This window comes from Pipistrellus hanaki (assembly GCF_964339955.1).
Source record: "Pipistrellus hanaki genome assembly, chromosome: 15".
Taxonomy (NCBI): domain Eukaryota; kingdom Metazoa; phylum Chordata; class Mammalia; order Chiroptera; family Vespertilionidae; genus Pipistrellus; species Pipistrellus hanaki.
Window position 1 is genome coordinate 43,883,193 of NC_140517.1, and position 24,621 is coordinate 43,907,813.

Below are 24,621 nucleotides of genomic sequence, written 5' to 3' on the forward strand. Positions count from 1 at the left end.
AGGCAAACAGTTTAGTTTAGGGCCAGAGACAGACATTAAAGGGATAAGGATTGAACTCTTTTTTAAAATATATATAAAGGGACTCAAAGGGAGTTGGCAACAAAGAGACTTGACATAATCTCAGGAGTAAGTGAGTGAGTGAGTGAGTGAGTACCCCTAGGCAGTGCTCTTCGGACTGACAGCTGGTGGATGAGGCCGTGATCCATAGGTCATGGCACAAATTGTGATAAATTGTGTGTGTGTGCATGTGTGTGTTTGTGTGTGTGTGTGTGTGTGTGTGTGTGTGTGTGTTCTAAATGTCCTTTTGAGAAGGGAAAGGGGAGGCTTTAGTGGTAGTTGTGGGGCAGCTCTGACAATGCCAATGAATTTAAACTATTTATTAAGTCCCCAGTCACCTCATATAACTCAGGACCCACACTTGGTTGTCTGAAGTTCATGCTCCAGGCTGCTTTGAGCACATTGAATGTAAGCAGGCATGAGTCTTAGTGCAGACCTGATACATGGGATATGAAATGTGCATCAGGTGGTAATTCCTGATACAAGAGTTTCAAGTTCCTCTTCACATGCAACCCAAATCCAGACCCAGTTACAAACCACAGCTACACTTTGATAAGTAGCTCAGTCCTCAATCATGTGTTGAATTGCTTAACTCCAAAAAGGTGCCTCTATTGCTCCTCTAGAGTCCACTATCTCACCCTGCCCCCAAGTCAGAGTTGAAGGGGACTTGGGCAAGTAATGAAAGGTTTCCCTTCTTATTTCCAGATTTAAGTCTGGAGGTTTTTAGTATTTGGAGACTGGTTTTTCAACATTGTAAATGAATGCTTCTTACCACAATAGTGAAAAGTATGAAATTCTCAGGTTCACTTGTGCTTTTGGTCATTTGGACCAAATGACTAAAAGCACAAAGTCTTCATATATTTCTGAATTTATGTAGCTGTATTTCATTTTCCAGGAGAGAAATTAGGCTTCAGAGAAAGAATTTGTGTGATCACAAGTGGATGATTGCAGGTGTGGGCAGGTCAAAGGGCTCAGGAATTTGGGTCCTACCATATCATGGCCCAACAGGGAGTCTAATGGAAGGAACGAGCAGGAAAATAGCAAGTTGAACAAGTACCATCAGCCAGTTCCTGTGACTGTGCTGGATCTGAAAACAATCCAACCTCAAGGGGAGAACGTGCTTCCATAGGCTTTCCAGTCCCGAGTGGACACTTTTGTCACTGGATTGTGACCAGGTCTAGAGTGGATAAACCCAGGGCCCACCCGTAATGTTGTGAGTTCTTGGTTGAGTGCAGGAAAGATTTCACAGAACTAGGTGATTGTGAGACTGTTTCTGAAAGTTGTGGGTGGTGAAATAAAGGAAGGGTTTAGGATAGGTGAAGCAATAGGAGAGCCAAGGTGGGGTTGCTTGAGGTGACTAGAAACGTTATCAGGAAGAAGTGTGCAAGGTAGGGCTGCTGTTAGCTAACTGGAAAGTCAGAGAAAGGTGGGGCTGGAGACAGCTTTTGGGAGTCCCTTAGAGTTTAGGTGATGCACGCTCTGGGGGAAGGAGAGAAGAAAGGGCAAGACATGGATGTGCTCCCAGGAAGGAGAAGGCTTATGCTGGGTCCTTTGTTTTGAGGCTTTTTAAAGGCTGGAAGTTTAGGGCAGGTCTTAGGGGAGATCTCAATAGAATATTCCTGAGTTTTCCATGTGATTCCTTTCAGAATCATGGCCTCCACTGATTGGTTGGCACAAGTCATGGCAGCTGGGCCTTGTGTGGCCCACAGGATTTGCTGCTTTTCTGAGCCTGGAGCTCAAATACAACAGAGGCCTAGATATAATCTCTAGGAAGGCGACCTTCTGTAACTGGCATTAAATTGCTCAGCTAGTTTGTTCAGCTGTCTGTCTCAGTTTCCCCATTCTACTTGCCAAAAAAGTTTCCTAGCTTCTTACTATTCTGTCTCATTCTGACAAATGTTTCTTCTCCCAAACTAGGTTAAGAAAAATACATCCCAACAAATAAAGGTAATTTTTCAACAAAGGTCTCAGCATTACTAATGACTTAGACCTACCTGCCATGAGGATTTTTCTCAAGTAATAAAGAAAATATTCTTACCTGGGCTGCTTCTCCTGTGGAAATTTCCTGCCCCTGACCTTGTTGGGGGATGGAGAGGGCCTGGCCCAGCAGTCAGGTGTCTGTTCAGTAATGAATCTGTCTATGATTTGGCTGTGCTACATTGCAGAACTCACTTTCTAATAGAAGAGTGATTTTCCTTCATTCCTTCCTTTTTCCCTATCTCCATTCCCTAGCTTCTTTTCCTTTAATTATTTGTTATGGGAAATTTCCATTTCAAACATCACCAAATGTAGAGACAATAGTACAATAAGCCCTCGTGTACTCATCAGCTTTAACAGTTATCATCCTATAACCCATCTTGTGCATTCATACCTCTACTCACCTCACCCTTAGTTTCTTTTTTTAAATTATCATCCAAGAATGTGGGTATTGGTTTTTTTTAGAGAGAGGGAAAGGGAGATGGAAAAGGAGAGAGAGAGAGAGAGTGAGGGGGGGGGGGGATTGGTTGCTCACGTATGTGCCCCGAATGGTGATCCAACCCAAAACCCAGGTATGTACTCAGACTGGGATCAAACCAAATCTGCAACTTTTTTTCCAGTGTACAGGACAATGCTTTGTCCAACTGAGCCACTGGGCTAGAGAACCCCTGGCTTCTTTTGAAGCAAATCTCTAAATATCAGTAAATTCATCTGTAAATATTTCAGAATTACATAACTTATCCATTGCTGATGTCTAGTTGCTAGAAATAGTGATGAATCTGAGAGATCATGATTTTGTGGGTTGACAATTTGGGCTGGGATCAGCTGAATGGTTCTTCTGTAGGTTTTGTCTGCTCTCTCGTGCGGGTGTAGTAAACTGGTGACTTCTTTAGGGTTGGATAGTCCCTGATGGCCTCAGTCACATGTCTGACAGTTGATCAAGGAGCCTTAGTTCTCCACCTGGCCTCTCCAGCAGGCTCGCTTGGGCTTGCTCTCATGGTATCAATATTCCATGAGTTCCCTTTGGCAAGAGGGAATCTTTCAATTAAAAAAATTTTATTTTACTTTTATTGTTCACATCTGTTGACACAGATATCCGCATTTTCCCCCTCCCCCATACATTTGTCCACCTAAAACCAGCCCCTGGCCGCCCTTTCCTGTCACCATCACCACATGTTGTCTGTGTCTATGGGTTATGCATACATGTTGTTTGGCTAACCCCTTCCCCCTTTTTCATCTCCTCCTTCTGTTAAATGATAGTCTGTTCCATGTATCCATGCCTCTGTTTCTATTTTGTTCATCAGTTTATTTTGTTCAGTACGTTCCACTTGGAAAACTTAATGTTGAAAAACTTTATGACTTAACTTGTTTTTTATTGTTTTATTTAACTTTTTTTAATGACTCTAAAATGTGTCATTAATTGGGTATGTTATAATTTATTGAGTAGTTCATCATGTCTAAATCATACTTATTCAAGTGTTCTTATTACATAGAATTTTTCTTCTTAAATGTCCAGTCTTGATTGATGTATGTTGGAAGCTCACCAAGGGGATAAAACACAAAAGCTAAAACACTGTTGGAAAGGACATGACACAAAGATTTTATTATATCCATCTACAGGTCTGCTGAGGATCGATTTCCATGATCTCCCAGGACCTCTGGAAGGGAGGCCTTACCTCCAGGACCATCAATTCTTTGCCATTGTTTAAGGTAGAAACATGTGTACCTTTTGGGTGGGTTCTGCTCAGAGGGATAAATACTTGGTGAGAGGCATGTAGGCTGGATTATAGAGCCACTCACCCACTCATTTCATCACACATAATCATGAATTTTTCCTGCTAATCCTTTATCAACCACAACTTCCTCAATGAAGTTTCTATTGCACCACAACACATCCATTTCAAGGACATAGCTGTGATTGATTCTATTTATGATAGCCCACACCTTCTCATCTGCTGGAAATCTTTCTAGAAGAGATTTAGCAAGTGAAAGGGGCCCAGAGGGCGGGGCTTCCAGAAATCATTTATAACCTGCTGCTTGCAGAGATCGCACACACAACTACACACAATTTGGAAGAGCTTCCTAGCAGAAGGCCCAACAATGGCATCGCTACCGGTGAGTTGAAAAGGCACAGCCTTCAGTGATCCCAGGTCGCTTAAGGGAAGGAGAAAAGAGCTGAGATTTCCTAAGATGAAATTATTGGGAATGTATTAGTGGAGGTTGTAAATATATGGAAAAAAGAGAATGGGCTAGTGTATCTACTGTCAGCATATGGTGGTATCTGACTGATGGTGAACTCTATTGAGGCACTGTGACTTTGTGTGGGAAGTGAACGGCTGACTGGGAAGAGGCAGTATGTGCATGGGTAAAAGGGGTGAGATTGCACACTTTTCTTCATGCCCCTGAGTATGTGTGTGTGAGTACAGCTGGGGCAGTGGTAGAACAGCTGTGTATGTCATCTTGAGTAGTAGTTTTGGGAGGTATGTGTGAGTCAGTGAGTTCCATGTATTTGTATAACTGTGTGTATGATGAATTATGACTGTGTGAACTATGAAATGTGTGTACCTGTATCAGCTTGTGAGCTGTGGTTCTTTCCATGTGTATCATTGTGGCTTCTGGTGGGCAGAACTGGAGGTCTTGGGGAGAGTGGGTTTCCAAGAACTCATCTCTGAGCATTAATGAGAACAGAATGTGTCAGTCCTCAGATACCCTTTCTCAAGAAGGCTGGGGAAGTTGAACTCAGACTGTGGGGCACAGGATTTCCTGTCTAGTTCAGCACACAATGACATCTACTCCTGCCTCAGGACTCCTCCCCAGCCAATCTTTCCTTTGTCCTAACCAAAAAAAAAAAAAAGGGGGGGGGGGGAAGGTGTTTTAAACCAGATCCTGGCTCTCTGGAGAAGGTTGTTGGGAGAAATGGTTTCAGAGAATGGATCACCTGAAGATGGAAGGAACAAAACCAGCCTCAATCCAGACAAAGCTTAGTCAATATCAGGGAACAACCTGTAGATTCTATAATACTTAATTAGTTTCCTGTCTCCCACCCTGTGAGCAGGTACTGACTGTCTTCAGCAACTTGTACACATTCCTGAAAAGGCACCATTGCCCTTGAAAATTCTGATGCATATACATGCTATACACAGGACTCTCCTTTTCCATTATTTCCCTCTGTCTTTAGACAACTATCTTATATTAGAGTGAATTCTTATATTTTATATTTTTACATTCTAAAGCCTTATCTTCGGAGTTTCAGATAAAATTGAGGGCCCTCCCCTTCTGCTAAGACACCCCTGTATGGACCCTATACCTACCAGTGATCATGCTAAAGGTTTTACATCTATTAGCTCAACTATTCCCGAGAACATCCTATGAAATAGGAATTTTTATAATCCTTCTTGTACTGAGAAAATGGAGGCAGGGAGCAGTCAAGTAGCGGAACTCAGTTCTCATTGGTAGTAAGAGGCAGAATCAGCATTAGAATCCAGGTCACCTGGTTTTTGAACTCTTGCTGTTAACTTCAACCTTCTCATTTCTTCAAGACACAAGGACCTGCCTGTGGTGAGGTGGGAAGAAGAGGGTCCTCAGAGTATGTCCTTTGATGTATGACCTGCTTTGCCACTGGGCACTGTTATAGGATGGGCGACCACCCCTGGCTTTGCCCCTCTCAACCACTCTCGTCTTTCCTGGCAGGTCCCATATACAAAACATGCACCCTTATCTGTTGGTTCTTTCGTGAAAATCAAAGGAACACCTGCCATGCCTTTCAGGTGGGTATCTATATCCCTTGGGGAGGAGAAGTGAGATTAGTAGAGCTTTGGGGGCCACTTCATGAACGACTGAGGTTTAAGTTTGTAGTTAGCATAATGGAAGCACAATGCAGATACAAGTTCTGCAGACCCATATGGTGCCAGGCATTAAACCTACAGGTGCATGACTGTGGGTAAATGTTGAAGTCGGGGGGCTGGGTCACTCAGGCATTGGAGCGGAGGTTTATTACCAAGGGACACGGTGTTTCCAGGGGATGAAAAGTAGCCCCAGGCCAGTGACTGCTGCTCAGTGTGAGTCCAGGGCTAAGAAATGAGGCATCTCCCCAGCCTGGGCAGGACAAGCTGAAGCACCCCCCAGGGACACGTACTGCAGTGTCACCCAGGAAGGCCTACCTTCCCCCTGGAGGAGTTGGGAAGGGTGTGTCTGTGTGTGAAATGTGGGCCGCCATGAGGAAGGGTCCTTATTCAACATGCTGTTTGCTTTGCCTTCAGTATGGACTCACAAATGCAGGTGGATTTCCACACTGGAAATGAAAATATCTCAGACATCGCCTTCCATTTCCGCGTGTTCTATGGCCGCCGAGTGGTGATGAACACCCGTCAGGGTGGGAAATGGGGTGAAGAAGTGAAATTGAATGCTGTGCCCCCATTTGAGGATGAACAACCCTTTGACCTGACCATCTTGGTGCAGTCAGATGCGTACCAGGTGAGTGTGCACAGGAACATCCACTGCACAGGCTCTCAGGGCTCTCACAGGAGCACAGCTCTCCCTGGCCTGGCCCCCAGAGCCACCTGTGGTTCATCTCCTGCCCCTCTCATCACAGAGCGCCCTCTGCGTGTACTGCCATGCTCAGGTCCTTTTCCAAACCCAAGCAGGTCACGATCAACACACATGCCTTACTCTCCATGGTGAAGTTCCTGTCTTCACTCACTGCCATCATTTCCCCCTATGCTGTGTCTCCTTCAGTTTTCATGTAGGATATTGTTAAAATATGCATATAAATAATTATAATCAGACTAAAATTAAGTCTTCCTACATCCCAAAACCCAGTCCCTCTCTCCAGAGCAACGCTTACTAATTCGTTTATGCTCCTTCCAGAGATACTATATGCTTCTTCAACTCTATGTATCTTATCTATCTACCTATTATTTATCTCTGTCTGCTTTTATTTTTAAACAAATGATGTTATAAGTTTCTCTAGAAATCACATATTCGTGACTATATTTCATTTGTTGCCAAAGAATATTTGTTACAGAAACTAACATCTTGCTATTTGTGATACCCCCACATTATTTAATGTTTGCATAATATTTCAATAGAAGCATTTTCAGAATAATTTAACTTGGCCCTTATACATGCACATTTGGGTGGTTTCCAGATTTTGATCTCATGAATGATGCTTCCCTTTGTATCACATTTTTGTCATTATCACCTTCCTATTCTTACAAGGAAGTATAATTTCAGGGGGACTGAATATCTGGTTCAAAAAAGGTATGCATTTAAGGGACCTTTTTGGCTCAGTGGATAAAGCATCGGCCTGCGGACTGAAAGGTCCCGGGTTCGATTCCAGGCAAGGGCGTGTACTTGGTTGCGGGCACATCCCCAGTAGGGGGGTGTGCAAGAGGCAGCTAATCGATGATTCTCTCTCATCGATGTTTCTAGCTCTCTATCCCTCTCTCTTCCTTTCTGTGAAAAATCAATAAAATATTTTTTTAAAAGGTATGCATTTTAAATTTTAAAAATTAAGACCTAAACAGCCCACTTTTTCACCATAGCCACATCCATAAAGTGTCTGTTTAAACCTTCTGTCATGGGAGAAGCACAAATATTTAATGTCCTATGACTGAACTGAGGCATTGTTCCATTTGTTTATAAGATGAATAAAAATATCCTCATTTTAATCATATGTACTATTCCTCCTTTTTAGGAATATTCAAGTTTTCGCTCAGTGGTTAGAGCATTGGCCTCCAGACTGGAGGTTCTCGGGTTGGGTTCTCAGTCAAGGGCATGTATCTGGGTTGCAGGTTCAATCCCCAGCCACAAAGGGGCGCATGAGGAGGCAAAAATCTGAGCTACTGGGTCATCAGGAGTAAATGGCAGTAAAGTTTAGCAGAGTTAAAATGAATGCTCTCAATAAACACTTAATGACCAATTAGCCTAGGGCACTCTGTGCAAGACCCAGAATCAGGATTCATGAAACAGTTCCTGGCCAGAGGGAAGCCCAGGCAAGCATAGACAGTGCAACATAGAGTGCTAACACCTCAGTGGAAGAATGAGAAACACAGAAAATAGCGTGAACAACTGTCTGAAATCATCACAAAAGGTAGGCTATAAAAAGAAGCATGACTTTTGGGTTTCAGAGTGTGACTATGAGTTTCTGGTGGATGGGGTGTGTGTGTAGGGTAGAAAAGGAAAGAAAGACGGTAAGTTTGTTTGGTGGCATGCTATATTTCTGACTCATATTCTCTTTCAGGTTTCAGTAAATGGTCATGAATATTACAAATTTCCCCATCGCCTTGAGCCAGGATCTGTGAAGATGATACAGGTGTGGAGAGAGGTGTCCCTGTCCTCAGTGACTGTCGTTTAGAGAAGGATGTGACCAGACACCCCGTTGTCAAGAGGATCCCTTCACCTAAGTGACTCTGTGACTCCCAGAGCTCACTAACAACATGGGTTCTCCTCCTTCCTCCACACTTGGTCATTAAAACTCCTGAAAACATAACAAGATTTGCTTCTTGCTTTAGAGGGGGAAAAGAGTATATGGTTATCACCAAGAGAGGTGTGAGAATATTGTGGGCGAGATCTGGGTATCAAAGAGAATAAACTTTTCTCTGATACAAGGAGTGAGTGACAGACTCATGAAATATCTGGGAAGACATTGGAACCATATTCTTATGATGTAGTACTTAGGACATGTTAGAAACTCTGAAGCCAAATCATTCCCCAAATTTCCATAGCTAACCTAAGATTTTGGCTTCTGTTTGCACACATCATCCTATAATTGGTGGTTTGAAAAAGAAACTGTACTTTGAGGGAAATCAGGTGAAAAGTCTTAACAAACCACCCCAAAATATATTGGTTTAAAACAATAATTTATTATTATCTCTCTCCGTTTTGCAGGCTTACTGCACTCATATGGGTAGTGTTTCATACGGCCTTAATCAAATTGTGGTGGGAAGTGAAGTTTTCTGATGGATGCTGTCCTCATGTCTGACACTTCACTTGGGGTGGCTGAAACAGCTGGGGGCTGGCTGGTTATTTCTCTCTTCACATGACCTTCGTGTCTTAGACCTCTTCAAATCACAGAGGTTTCAGGAGTTTGGGATTTAATGAATGGTGACAGGCTTCTGCCACAATGAACCCTTGAAAAAGCTCAAGCAGAAGGTACAAGGGGACATGGGACCTAGCTCTAGAAGTCAAGTCATGCAGTGTCACTCCTGTCACATCCTATAGTCCAAAGGTGAGTCAGAGGGAAGGCCATAATCATGTGGAGAAAAGTAACCAGGGCAGGGCTATGTTGCCTTGTGATTCATGACCAGACATCCTAGACTAGTACTGTCCCACCATCAGGCTCCAGAGACATTCACGCTTCCCACATACCCCAAACTCTGACCACTCTCTAAGGAATTCCCAAGTGTAATACAATAACTGCAACAAGCTCAAGACAGAGTTCAGGATTCCACCATTTAAACCAGGACCTGGGTTACAAAGCGAACTGAGTATAACTCCTCATTTGCAGTTTTTTTCAATGTGTGCACTAATGGGACAAAATTCCTCAAGCATGCCAAGCCTACATGCTGAAACAGACACAGAATAAATGCAATCCACATTTTCAGAGGCAGCAATAGGAGATGTATAGCACCTGCAGCTTCATATCACATCTGACAACCATTCCGGCTCCTATCTCCCCTTCACTCCAGGAATGTTTGTTTGTAGTGATTGAGTTCACCCTCTATTCTCAGCTTCTTTGTGTTCTTGCCAAGATATCAGAATGACAACTCCAGAGGCTCTGATTGATCATCCACTTAGCAAGTGCAGAGAACCACTTAGCAGACACCCTACTCAGAAGACACTATTCCTAGAAACATACCAAGGCAGATTTATGAAAGTGGGAAGGAGGGTCGCTAAGGGGAAAAGGGGGATATCTGTAATACTTTCAACAACAAAGATAAAAGTAAAACAGAGCCTGGTACATCAAAACAAAGGAAATAGCGTTTTTGTCCACAAGAGCTACCTCAGGCATCAATCTTGACATCTCTCACCATGTCCACTGCCACGGCGTCTTCTTCAACTCCAACCTTACTAACTGGAATGATTCTTTCCTTAGCCTTCCTCCAACCTAACTCCCAGAAGCCTTGAGGTGGCAACACATTGCTCATGGCACTGTTCAGCCTCTCTTCTGGGTTTCATTTCATTCTCAGATGAAATATCCCTCTCACGATCCATAAACTCTTGAGCTTTCATTAGGCATAATCTCCCCCTTTCACCTTCTTTGTCTTAATCTTTGTTACTTCTCACCCAAGGATATCTTATCCCATTGATTTTTTTAGAGAAAGAGTAATACCTAGACAATCTTACCTGATGGCCCTTGCTAAACAAAATCACAATAATTGCTCTTTCTTTGAATAATAGTCATCAACTCAGTTCACTTCACGTGGCTTATTGCACCCATCTTTATCTGCTTTGTGCTCATGGTGGCCAGTAGTGATGTCTCAGATACTAAGATATGGCATAGAGAGCCCAGGGATCAGTGTTCAATAAGAAATCTTTGAAGTGCCTCTGAGGACTTCCCCAGACCCCATTTTCCTCAGTCTTCCTCAATCCAAATCTCCCAGCAGATAAGGCACATCTCAGATAATAGAATGACATTCTTATTCCCTAAAGCTTCTCTTCTAAGCATCTTTTGCTTGTCCGTGACTGATATGCCACCTTCAAAACAGGTAGTTCTGGGACTTTGGCCTTATTTCCATTCATCTCAGTCTATCAGATCTCTTGATTATCTGATATCTCAGGTCTTCTATGAGTGACAGCAAAACTCTAAATTTGGATTGTTATAGATGAATTGTTTACTACACATCAAATTTTTATTACACCCAGAAGATTCCATCCAGATTTTGTTGAACCTGAAATTTTTACAATTTAAATTTCATATGACTTAAGAAAAAGAATATAAAATTGTGAACACAAAATGGGATGTTTACTTAGAACCATTAATCACCACAAGTCATATTTTAAAGGGTTAACAAATACAACCAACATTAAAAATGTAGAAAAAAAATCACACTATTATCTTTATTATTAACAGATTGGTATACACCAAAGTTTTTTTTTTTTTCCTTTTCTGCTATATTCTGATTACCTCTTAATATGACAAAGGTTTTGTAGCATTGTTTTCTGTAGAGAGGTTGGAAATACAATTCAGTATTTTTTTTCTGGTGTGACTATTTATAATTTACTGTAAATTATAAATAAAGTATTAGGCAGGGACCAGTTTGGCTCAGTGGATAGAGCGTCGGCCTGTGGACCGAAAGGTCCCGGGTTCAATTCCGGTCAAGGGCACGTGCCTTGGTTGCGGGCACATCCCCAGCGGGCGGTGTGCAAGAGGCAGCTGATCGATGACTCTCTCTCATCAATGTTTCTAACTCTTTATCCTTCTCCCTTCCTCTCTGTGAAAAATCAATAATATATATATTTTTAAAAAAATAAAAAAATAGGAGAGATCCAAGATGGCTGCACCCAGGTAAAGACCTAGCCCCAGCCGCACACAACAATTTCAATAAAATACAACTAAAATATAAAACGGACATTGCCCAGAACTACAGGAAGGTTGACTGACTGGAAATTCTACAGCGAGAAGCAAGGAGAAAACCAGAAGGAGGCTCGGAGGAGCTGGAAAAGACCAAGGTATGGAGACGCGGCGCACGGAGAGGACGGAGCCAGAGAGGAGGGGGAGGCGGAGTGCCTGGCGGGTGTTCCCTAGCGGAAAGGAGATAAAACTCCGACTGTGCTAGGCCCCCAACTGCTCTGAACCCCAGTTCCCCAGACCCCGGGGACCCAGGCTCATCCATAGGGAGCCGGGCTGTAAGGCGGGACTCCGGGGAAGCCGCGAAAGGAGGTCCCGGAGGTGCGCACACTGCGCGCAGAGAAGGGACAGTCGGCTGTGCCGCGGGATTGCCCTGGCCGGAAGGAGACTGGGGCTCCAGACTGCTCTGAACGCCACCTCCAACTCCACTTCCAACTGAACTGAACCCCAATACCGGGCTCATTGTGGGAGAGCATAGACTGTTTGGCAGCAGGCGAAAATCGAGGGCACCTTTCTCTCAGAGGCGCCGGCAGCGAGCACTGAAGGACCCGCAGAGGGTGGGGCTGACGGAAGCCAAAGCTGCAGGCTCCACCCTGAAACCCCGTCCCATCTGTAACTGCGAAATGCGACAACAAAATAGATCACAAACGAAAGAAATGGAGGACAAAAAGCGACTGGATATAGAGTTCAAATCTACGCTTATAAGGTTTTTCAAGAATTTCCTAGAAAAGATGGATAAGACCTATGAGGATATGAAAAGAGATCAACTAGAATTAATAAGGAGTCAACAAGAAATGATAAAGGATCAACAAGAAATAATAAGGGATCAACAAGAAATAAAGAATACATTGTCTGAAATAAAACATATTTTACAGAGTCCTAAAAACAGAAGGGAAGATCGCAAGAATCAAGTCAAAGATTTGGAACATAAAGAGCCAGAAGACACTCCTCCACAGAAGCTAGAAGGCAAGAGAATCCAGAAAATTGAAAATAATGTAAGAAACCTCTGGGACAACTTCAAGCGAACCAACATCAGAATTATGGGGGTTCCAGAAGATGAGAGAGAGCAAGATATCGAAAACATACTGAAAGAAATAGTGACAGAAAACTTCCCCCACCTGGTGAAAGAATTAGACTTACAAGTTCAGGAAGCACACAGAACTCCAAACAAAAGGAATCCAAAGAGGACCACACCAAGACACCTCATAATTAAAATTCCAAGAGCAAAAGACAAAGAGAGAATATTAAAAGAAGCAAGAGCAAAGAAGGTAGTTACCTATAAAGGAGCACCTATACGATTGTCAGCTGACTTCTCAACAGAAACCATGCAGGCCAGAAGGGAATGGCAAGAAATATTCAAGGTGATGAATAGTAAGAACCTACAGCCAAAGATAATCTATCCAGCAAAGCTATCACTCAGAATCGAAGGTCAGATAAAGAGCTTCACTAATAAAAAAAAAAGCTAAAGGAGTTCATCACCACCAAACCAGAATTATATGAATTGCTGAAGGGGGTTCTTTCAGTAGAGAAAGTAAACAAAGATAAAAATTATGAACAACAAATACATAACTATCAACAAGTGAATCTAAAAACCAAGGAAATTAAAAAAAAAATCTGATGAACAATAGTAACTGTTGAATATAATAGAATCAGAGGTATGGAAGGGGAGTGAACTGATGATTCTTGGGGGAAAGGGGAAAGGGGGGCGTGGGAAGAGACTGAACATAAACTATGCACCTATGGATGAGGACAATGGGGAGTGGGGAAAGGGCAAAGGGTGGGGTGGGAACCTGGTGGAGGAGAGCAATGGTGGGGGGGAAAAAAGGAACATTTGTAATAATATGAACAATAAAAGCTTATTTAAAAAAGAAAGAAAGAAAGAAAGAAAAAATAAATAAATAAATAATAAATAAATAAATAAATAAATAAATAAATAAAGTATTAGAATAAAAAAATAACTAGTGAGTACTGTTCTAATTCTGTCCTTGATAACCAAATCTGAAAAGCTTTCCTCTCTGTGGTGTTGTTCATGGTGCTAATGTGAGGTTAGCATCCTGTTTCCAAGTGACGGGAAGGGCAGACAGAATAAGAGGGCTTTAAAAAAAAAAAAAAAAAAAATCCCGCAGATACCGGTTTGGCTCAGTGGTAGAGCGTCGGTCTGCGGACTGAAAGGTCCCAGGTTCAATTCCGGTCAAAGGGCATGTACGTTGGTTGCGGGCACATCCTACGGTAGGGGGTGTGCAAGAGGCAGCTGGTCAATGTTTCTCTCTCATCAACGTTTCTAGCTCTCTATCCCTCTCCCTTCCTCTCTGTAAAAAAAGTCAATAAAATATATTTTTTAAAATGGATTATAATTTTAAAAAATAAATAAATAAATAAAAATCATATCTCCTCAGAAAAACATAGCACTATTGAGTATCTATTACATCTTATAAAGAACTTAAATCTTAGGCCAAAAAGAAAGAAAAGAAATAAAGAAGAACGAACATCTGACTGCATACTGTCTTGTTCACCTTAAACCTAAACTCACCATCCATCGGAAGCAGGAACCTGACTCTGTGTGTCCATGAGCCCTGACCTCATGGAGCACCTCTCGTGTCTTACAAACCACAGGCTCACCGTCCACAATGCCACAACCCACGGTCCAAGCAGCTGCACAGGAGAGACTCCGTCTAACTTGCCTGATGGCCAAGCGGAGCCTGACACAGGCTCCTGTGGCGTCTGCATGCATCCCGCTGTGGTGTGAGGGGCTCAGGTTTCACCGTGGAAACATGGATGTGCTTGACTCCAGGAGCCGCCCTGAGCCCAGCGGGGCCTGATACCATCTGTGCCCCCCACGGGCCACCTCCCCACAGTCCCACTCCTCCCCGGTGCTCACACACTCATGTCTGGTCACCTTCCCACAGTCCCCTCCTCCCCGGTGCTCACACACTCATGTCTGGTCACCTCCCCACAGTCCCACTCCTCCCCGGTGCTCACACACTCATGTCTGGTCAAGGGCTGTGGGCTGCATTTTCTCTTGTTTCCTCTCTGTCTTACAGAGAATACATTGCAATGACTATGAGATTAGAGATTATATACCGGGATGGGGAAGTTATGTTGTGTATGAATTTCATTTCATAATACTAAAGGAAATATTGTAAAACATTAAAATTTTTAAAGGAGGATAATGGATTGAAAAGACTTCAGAACAGAAAGTCGAAGCCAGTGGTTCTCAAAGCATGTTCCCTGACCCCTGGGGGTCATTGATGTCCTTTCATAAGGTCCACAAAGTCAAAACTATAATAATAATACAGAGATTCTGTTCCTCACTCTTCCCCACAGTGTGAGGTGGAGTGTTCCATAGGCCACATGATATATGATGAAGTCATTGCTCTGATATTAACGTGGAATGGATTTATTGTTGCTATCTTTGAACAAATACATAAACCTCTAAAAATGTCTTGGTTTTGAATTTGTTTAAGGTGAAGATGAATAGGTATCCCATGGTGCACCGGTGCCAGCCCCTACTGGACGCAGAGAGCCACATGTTCAATTCTTAGGCATATGAGCCAGTTGTTAAATCTTTGGTAGCTTGAGATGGGCCCTGGTGGGAGTGTTTACCGCACAGAAATACGATAGCATGGGGTTACCTTCCCCTCAGAGAGCTGGTTACCAGGACATCTTCCTGTAATCACAAACATAGCCCAAAACACGTTGGGGGTCCTCAATCATTTTTAAGAGCATAGGAGTTTGATACTAAAACATTTGATTGAGAACTACTGCTCTATTTAAATTACAACCAGTTAAACCCTAACCTAAAGCTGATGCGCCCTCTGCTGGTACAAATTAGAATGGGTGCGATGTTATACACACAAACTTTCACAACTGAAAATGTGTTTCTCATGAAGAAAAAGCTACAATACATACAAGGATCACCTTGGCCACATGTTTTTAGTGTCTTGATATTGTGTCATCACATCTTCAATTTATTGAAGGATTATGTGCCAAGAATTGTTATAAGATTTCACATCCTGTCATTTAATCCTCACACCTTTCCTTTGAGATGAATATTATTACCTCACTTGTTCCCTAAACCTTTGGAAAGTACGTGGCCAACAGAATGCCTCATCACCTCACCTCTGCACCTGCTGGTTGGTGCAAACAGGGCACCTCCCTGCACAGCCAGACCCAAGATCGGGAAATTCACATAACACGGCACCGCCACCTCATCCTCACAGCTCACCCAGGTCCACCCAATGCTCCCACAGCTGCCTTTACACCGGAAGCGCCACACTCAGAAGCACACGTTGCAGTTCATTGTCATGTCTCACTTTCACCTGCATGGTCCCCACACTTATGGAGATGACAGGACAGTTATTTCCAGGACGTGACTCAGTGTAGGTTTGTCTGATGTTTTCTCAGGATGAGCTTTGAGGTTTGCATCCCTTGTAGGAAAGCACAGCAGTGATTCTGTGTTCTCCTCGCTGCATCCTCTCTGGTGATACGGGATTCTGGTTTGTCCATTAACCATGAATTCACGTCGATCACTTGGTGAAGGTGGTGCCTGCTCAGTTTCTCCTCTCTCTTTTTGCAATTCATAAATATTTGGTGGGGAGAAAATTTGACAGTATGCAAATATCTCTATATCTCTTGCTCATTAAACTTCGACCCCTATCCAGTTTTAATTGATGTTACTTGGCTGAATTCATTAATAGTATGAAACTTGTCACATGATAATTCTCTAATTCTGTCTTTCTGTTGTTGTTAATCCTCTCCAGAGGATATTTTTTCGTTGATTTTTAGAGAGAGTGGAAGGGAGAGAGGTAGGGAAAGGGAAAAATAGAAAGAGAAGAGAGAGGGGAAGAGTTGTGATCAGTCGCCTGGACCAGAGATTGAGCCTGTAACCCTGGTACCTGTCCTTGACTGGGAATCGAACTCTCCACCCTTTGGTGAGAGGGCTGATGCTCTAACCACTTAGTTATACCGGCCAGTGTTCCAGTTCTTTCTTTCATCTGCATTTATTAGTTGTCATTTCACTGTAAGAATAATACTGGTATTCATCTTCTCATTTGCTTTAATTCATTACTTATGTCATTATGAACTTCTAGGATTTCTTTCATTCATTAGGTTATAATTAATACCATTATTTTGACTCTCTAATTGTCCAACATTTGGTGAGTGGGAGCCCCTACTAGCTGGCTCCTGTGTTGTTTTTAAAAAATAAACTTGAGCCAAAACTGGTTTGGCTCAGTGGATAGAGCGTCGGTCTGGGGACTGAAAGGTCCCAGGTTTGATTCCGGTCAAGGGCATGTACCTTGGTTGCATGTACATCCCCAGTAGGGGGTGAGCAGGAGGCAGCTGATTGATGTTTCTCTTTCATCAATGTTTCTAACTCTCTAACCCTCCCCCTTCCTCTCTGTAAAATATCAATAAAATATATTTTTAAAAATAGACTTTAGTTTGTAGAGCAATTTTATGTCCACAGTTGAACTGAGCAGAAAGTGCAGAGTTCATACATGTCTCTTGCTCCCACACTTGTACAGCCTCTCCCACTATCAGCCTCCGGCTTGTTTGTTTCCTAATTGTTCCAAAAACAAAGGGCCTACGCACACGATGCCCTGCAGCGAAACCAAACACAGAACACCAAGTTTTCTTTTTAATATTTTTTTTTATTGATTTCAGAGAGGAAGATAGAAACATCAAGGATGAGAAAGAATCCACTGGCCGCCCCATTGGGGACTGAGCACACAACCTGGGCATGTGCCCTTGAAAGAAATTGAAGCAGGGTCCCTCAGTCCACAGGCTGACACTCTATCCACTGAGCCAAACCAGCGAGGGGTGACCACCAAGTTTTGCAGTGGAGAATGAAAGCCATTTATTGGCAGAGTGTCAGGCCAAGAGATCTGGGAGCTCAAACTCCCAACTCCCACATATTTTTTCTTTATATCTATATTTTTTTAATGATTTTTAGAGAAATAATGGAAAGGTGACAGAGAGAGAGAGAGAGAAACACATATTCATTGGTTGATTCTGGTATGTGCTGTGACCCGATAAAGGCTGCCTTGGATTATCCTGATCTAGCAACTGAGCTACCCACCCAGTCCTCCCTAATGGCTTTTCATCAAGGGCTTTGAAAGGCAGCAATCACATTCTAGGGATTGGGGGTCACGGGAGAACCTGATAGGTTAGTTCTGTGCCAGCTTCAGTGGTTTTTCTTTGATTAACTCAGGTCCTGATGCGTCTGGTCTGGTGGTGTCTTTGTCACTGTGGTCAGGTGGTCAGGTGACCTAACTGGGTTGAAGAACCAAGATTTTCCAGAATAGCTCAGGGTTGTACATCAGTGATGTTATCTGAGAGAGAGAGAAGACACACACAACTATGAATTTATCTTTCTTATAAACACCTAATACTCTCCTGAGGAATGTCACATTCCTCAGTGGGGAGAATTTATTTTTCAAAATACTGCGATATATAAAATATATATATATACTGTCATTCCAATCAGTTATTCATATAATTTGAATATCAGAATGTGAATTTTCTGGAAAAAGATATTTTCAGCCAAGACCGGTTTGGCTCAATGGATAGAGCGGTTTGGCTCAATTAATACCATTATTTTGACTCTCTAATTGTCCAACATTTGGTGAGTGGGAGCCCCTACTAGCTGGCTCCTGTGTTGTTTTTAAAAAATAAACTTGAGCCAAAACTGGTTTGGCTCAGTGGATAGAGCGTCGGCCTGCGGACTGAAAGGTCCTGGGTTCGATTCTGGTCAAGGGCATGTACATTGGTTGCAGGCACATACCCGGTGGGGGGTGTGCAAGAGGCAGCTGGTTGATGTTTCTTTCTCATCTATGTTTCTAGCTCTCTAGCTCTCTCCTTTCCTCTCTGTAAAAATATCAATAAAATATTTTTTTTTTCAAAAGCTAATGTGTACATCTATGTTTATGAAAAGCAGTGTGGACAACAGGGGGGACATCTGTATACTCTGTCATACTCTCAACAATAAAGATTAAAAATTAAAATAAAAGCAGGGTGGTCATGTGACAGGTGCATTGATGCCTGGTTCAGCAATCAGGTGAGCTGAAGCAAAATAAAAAGCTGATCCATTTATATCTGTGCATTTATTGTGTGGTGAAGACACAATTTCAAATCAAGGAGAATAAATGGAATAATTTTTAAATTTTTAGTTATTAATTTTAGAGAAGGAAGATGAGAGAGAGATGTAGAGATAGATAGATGATAGATAGATAGATAGATAGATAGATAGATAGATAAATAGATAGATATGTGCAATTTGTTGTTGCATTTATTTATGCACTCACTGGTTGCTTCTTGTATGTGCCCTGACCAGACATCAAACCCACAACCTTGGCATATGGGGACGATGCTCTAACCAACTTAGCTCCCAGGCCAGAGCTCAGTGGGATATTTTAAAACAGTATCTGACTCCTGGCCATCAACTTGAAGAAAAATACTTAGATGCCAACTTCACAGCATTCATAAAACCACAACGCAACCTGGGATAGAAGGGTAAATATCAAAAAGCAACAACATTATTAGAAGAAAATATAGGGAATGAGTTTAAGCAGGTTGGTAAAAATGCCTTATAAGGCCTATGTGAAAAAGTTTATGAATTAGATTCTATTCAGACTAAAATCTTAATATTTCAGGTGTAGGACTGAGCAAACGATAATGTACATTGACGGTTGCGAAGTGCCGGGTTTCCTCTGTGGGAGAATGACGTCAGAAACGCGGTGGCTGAGGGAGGATCTCGGGGGCAGTGGATGGGCACTGGGAGCCCTTCTGTCTCTAAAGACCCCCCACCCCCACCCGGAGGACCCAGCTTCCTGGGAAAGTGGCTGATTCCTGGTCTGGGTAAGAAAGGACCGGCAGAGTCTGGCAGATGATGCTGACACAAAGAGTGAAGACGTTCCAGAAAAGAACTGGGCCATTTAGGGAAGAGAAGAGAGCCAGCAGGAAAAGAATCCTTGTGTCAGCATGGGGGACCTGGAGCGACCCCCCCAGAGGCACAGGCTGCACTGTCAACTTTGATCAAGAAAAGGGAGCGGGGGGAAGGAATAGTTTGGCTACGGAGCAGAACGCCAACTCTACAAAGTATAAAACAATTATAATTATGTAATGTGATAATATCGCTAAAACAGCAATCATATTACAACACACTTTCTGTTTACACAGTGTTGTATGTTAAATATACTCAATTAAAATTAAAATATTATCTTTGGCAGCCATTATAAAAGATTGATTTAAAAAAAAAAAAAAAAGATTGACTGAATAATTCCATTGTTTCTTTGGAACTAGATAATGAATCCCCGTTTCTAATGTTAATATCTTGTTTTCTTTTTTTCCCCCTTTAATCCTCACCAGAGGATATTTGTTCTGTTGATTTTTCTAGAGATGGTGGAAGGGCGGGGAGAGAGGACAGAGAAACACCCCCTGGTTGCCTCCCACAGGCCCCTCCTGGCGCCTGGCAATGGAGCCTGCGAAGGAACACCAGGTGCCCTGGAGCCAGAACCCAACCTGCTATCCTTCAGCCCCAGGGCCTATGCTCTAACCACTGAGACAAACTGGCCAGGGCCTTTGTAAATGTCTGAAACCAGATACCTACGTTCTCGCCTTACAGTGATTGGCATTTTAAAATAGACTGCCAAGCCAAGAGAGCAAATTTCTATTGGGCGCAGTCAGCCTGACTAAGTGGGCTTAGTTCCCATGATCCACCGGGCTATTCTTTGGCTCCTCCCCCTTGTTCAGGTTGCATCACTCCACTTTCCCAGTTCATCTTCAGGCCTGAGAGCGTCTGGGGGGAAACATTCAAGGTCACTGGTGGCCTGTGACCTTGTGTATCCCTGTCACATCCCAGATGCATGTCCCTGGGTCCCTCTAGGAGGAGGGAGGGGTCTCTCCTTAAACAGACCTGGGGCTGAGTTCAGGTTATGGTGAGAGTGGGCATCAGCTGAGCCTTTCATAACGTGGCCACTGCCAAAGCACTTGCCCAAGGTCGGGACACCCATTCACCCCAGTGTCCCCACCTGGGGCCTCCCAGCTCCCCTGGTGGGTAATGTGGCAGGTGAATCAGAGAAGGAAACCCGGAGTTTCCACCTGTCACAGGCTCCCCACCCTGCATGCCTGACCTGCTTGGAGCAGAGATGGATTCCTCACATTCCTGTCTCCCACAGGGAGGGGTCCCCGAAGCCCGGAGGAAAGCTCACCCAATGCTGCCAGGAGGAGGCTCCGCCTGCTGAGCTGCTGGGCCCCACGTGGCAGGAGGAATGACTCACTTCCTTGGGAACTTCTCTACGGTTTTGCTGGATTTAATCCAGTTTTTTTAAATATACATTTTTGTATTGAGTTCAAAGAGGAAGGGAGAGAGATAGGAACATCAATGATGACAGAGAATCATTGATGGGCTGCCCCCTGCATGCTGGACGGAGCCCACAACCTGTGATGTGCCCTGACCGGAATCACACCATGACCGCCTGGTTCAGAGGTGGACACTCACCCACGGAGGGCCACCCGCCGGGCCCGTCCGAGTTTTTTAAATAAAAAATGTCAGTCTTCTCCGTTGGACAGTGCTGTTCCCGGGCACGTCTGGGGTCTCCCCCGGAGCACGTTCCTCCCGACAGAGAGCTGACCACTCCCCCCCCCTCCAACCTCCCCAAGCCCACACACACACACACACACACACACACACCGTCCCACAGCCCCTCGTGCTCACACTGGGGAGCGGCTCCTGGTTGCTGCGGAGCCTCTGAGCAGGAAAGGAGGTGGGAGCCCTGCAGGCGGTGATCAGGAAGCCCCTCTGCACGGATGCAGGCAGCCTGAAGCCTGAGGAGTGCAGGCGGGGCCCAGGGCACCTCCCGGCAGCCAGCAGCTCAGGGCAGCCTGGCCCTGGGCTTCCCCCTGCATGCCTGACCTGCTTGGAGCAGAGATGGATTCCTCACATTCCTGTCTGCCCACAGGGAGGGGCCCCTGAAGCCAGGTGGAAAGCACACCCCAATGCTGCCAGGAGGAGGCTCAGCCTGGGCCCTCTGACCCCACAGCTGCAGGCTGTGGAGTTAGAGGATTTCAGTGCCCACACCTCTCAAGACCTGCCACAGCCCTCCAGCCTCAGAGCTCCCCTGGCCTCCTGCCCAGGCCCGAGTCTGACTCACCTGTTCTGGGAGACCAGGCTCCATGCTCAGCAGCTCCAGCTCCAATCCTGCCCCAGGGAACTGGCTGTTTCTCACCCAGGCTCCCTGCTCCACCTCACCCTCTTCCTGGCACACACCCAGGCTGGTGCCAAGCCTGCTGCCAGCCTCCCCGGAGGAGCTGGCTTGCTTTGTGAAAGACCAAGGTCCTCCGCATCCTCATTCCCTTTGGATTCTGAAAACATTGTCACCTGGCATGGTGGCCATGGAGTGGGCAGGAGAGTGTCTGGGGTCCCAGTGAAGGGCTGGTGTCACAGAAAGAGAGACCCTTGGGGCAGCAGGACGTGGGAGCCGTGGAGGGCGATGATGAGTGTCTGTGGGCCCACCGATGGAAGTGGGAGTCTGTGGGGCTGCCAGATGGGGGTGAGGAATGTGGGGGTTGGCAGGGAGGCAGGTGGGTGTTGGGGGGCATCAGGCTTATGCTGGCCTTAGGAAACATGTTCCATGTTCTGCTACAGTGTGTATAAGATGGCTATTTTTTATGGGTGCCCTGAGTTCTGGCAATCTTCCAGGATAGAAATCAGAGGGGTGTGGTCACCCGAAACCGATACCCACAAAGGTTGATTGAAGCTCCTGCACCAGAGGCCAGCACCCAAACGGAGAGGAGCCAGTCGCTTCCCACCAGAGCCTGGGGAGATCTGAGAAGAGGCTCAGGGGGAACAGTGCCAGCTCATTATGCAGAGCAGGCGCTGTGGGCACTGGCAGTGTGACTACATGCTTCTTCATGCCCGGCACGTGCCATTAGCGTGTTAGATCCCTGACCGGGGGCGGGGAGGGGGGGAAGGGGGGTGTCAGTGGTTAAATGAGGGACGGTCACCAAAAGGACAGGCTTGTGGCATGAGGAGCTAAGCCCCTGAAGGGAACCTTGGAGAGGGCAGCTCCCTCAGTGCAGCCCCTGATTGGCTGATTGTCCTGAGGGAGGGAGGGCCTTGGAGGGCAGCCTGCCTGTCTCAATGTTATTCTTAAGCCTCTGTAAGAGCTCACCGATGACTCCAGGGAGCTTGGAGTTCTCTTGGTGAGAAGGATTTAAACGTGGCCTGAATGTCCTAACACCTATTTAAGAGACTATGAACATTTTCTTTTCTTTTTTTTAAATATATTTTTATTGATTTTGTACAGAGAGGAAGGGAGAGAGATAGAGAGTTAGAAACATCCATGAGAGAGAGTCATCGATCAGCTGCCTCTTGCACACCCCCTACTGGGGATATCCCCGCAACCAAGGTACATGCCCTTGACCGGAATCGAACCCGGGACCCTTCAGTCCCCAAGCCGACGCTCTATCCATTGAGCCAAACCGGTCTCGGCAAGACTATGAACATTTTCTATTTCTTTCTTAATCCTCACCTCAAGGAGGGGGTGAGAGAGAGAAAGAGGGACATGGATGTGAGAGAGACCCTGCCATTGGTTGCTTCCTGCACTCCCACCCACCTGGGAGGGGATGGAGCCAGCAGCCCAGGTACATGACCTGGACCAGGAAATGGGCCTTCTTCCTGCCATCAGCTCCTCACTGGCTCCCCGTTTGTCCAGGACCAAATAGCTGAGCCTCCCTCCTGGCAGCAGGAGGCGGTTATCTCCATGGTCCCCTGGAGGCTCTCCCAGGGGAAGAGGAGTTGGGGGGAGTACCAGCTGAGGGGGAAGAGGCTGGTGAGCAGACGTCACTGAGCAGGAGGGGCTGGGACTCTGTGGCCACATGCCAGCCTGCACAGGCCGCCTGCACCTGCCACAGCCAACAGGGAGCCCCCAGTCCACCTTCAGGGTTCCTGGCCTTATCCCTGCTCCCTGCAACAGGTGATGGGGGACCCAGAACTGGATGGGCCGCCAGACCCTTCCTAGCTTTCAGAAGGAGGTGACAGGTTCCCAGGCAGGGGGATGTGCAGACTCACATCAAACATTTAAAAACCAGAGTCTATGCAGCAAAAGCACAGAGAAGTCCCCAAGGGCATGATCCATCCCTTCCCTGTGGATGGGGCCCCACAATTAGATGCCAGGTGTGGGGGGCACTCTGGGGTTGCAGGGTGTCTCCTCCATGGACATGGGTCTGTGAGGTGGCACATTATGCACCAGTTCAGATGGTGTCCACTCTCACCATGAACTGAACTGAGACCAGCTCTGTCCAAAGAGATTGCTCCTCCCTCCTCCCAGAGGGACATAAGGAAATACAAATAGGAAGTGATGGTGATACAGGAGAGGACAGGTAGGAGATGGCCTTGAGTGTGTCCCCGCATCCTCTCAGGCCTGTCTGTGAGCATGGAGAGTGGAGTGGTGCTGCCTGGACAGGGAGGAGGAGCCACAGACACGCAGATACACTGGAGCCCGTCACAGTTAAAGCTTTCACTTCTAGAAGCACCAGCGCAGTGGTGTAGCTTAGTGCATGGAGCGGCTTCCCCTGGACCAAGAGGTTCCAGGTTTGATTCTCATTCAGACCACATGGCCGGGTTGCAGGCTTGACCCAGAGCAGGAGACAGCCGATCAATGTGTGTCTCTCATCAGTGTTTCTATCTCTCTGTCCTTCTCCCTTCCTGTCAAAAAATCAATAAAAGTATCTATTCTAATGAAAGCCTAGGTGGCCCTCAACATCACCAAAAGATGGCCAAAGGCACTGTGGAGACCGGGTCCATCAGATGCTCCACTCGGTGAGGCCTAGGAGTCCCGCGGCTCCCAGATTGGAGATGGTGCAAGCCAGGCTGAGGGACAATCCGCACGCCCCATGCACGAATTTTGTGCACAAGGCCTCTAGATTATGGATAAAAAAAAGAAAGGGAAAAGACAACTTCCAGTATGAAAGAAAATATTTGCAAACCATATTCCTGATAAGGGGATTGTATCCAG

The 24,621-nt window shown here is 45.2% G+C and overlaps 1 protein-coding gene across 1 annotated transcript; it reads left to right on the forward strand.

Moving 5' to 3' along the window:
• The first annotated feature begins 4,095 nt into the window (after positions 1 to 4,095).
• Positions 4,096 to 8,515, forward strand: LOC311633099 (galectin-10-like). The gene is made up of 4 exons (XM_084905345.1): positions 4,096 to 4,149; positions 5,725 to 5,801; positions 6,294 to 6,507; positions 8,276 to 8,515. Exons 1-4 carry the CDS (start codon positions 4,135 to 4,137, stop codon positions 8,387 to 8,389), a joined length of 420 nt encoding a protein of 139 aa, XP_084761471.1. The 5' UTR covers positions 4,096 to 4,134; the 3' UTR covers positions 8,390 to 8,515.
• The last annotated feature ends 16,106 nt before the right edge of the window (positions 8,516 to 24,621 follow it).

Excerpts from the sequence above, each read along its gene's own strand:
- LOC311633099 (XM_084905345.1), top strand. Across the intron at positions 5,802-6,293 it reads ACACCTGCCATGCCTTTCAG|TATGGACTCACAAATGCAGG; the intron begins GTGGGTATCTAT and ends CTTTGCCTTCAG. Across the intron at positions 6,508-8,275 it reads TGCAGTCAGATGCGTACCAG|GTTTCAGTAAATGGTCATGA; the intron begins GTGAGTGTGCAC and ends ATTCTCTTTCAG.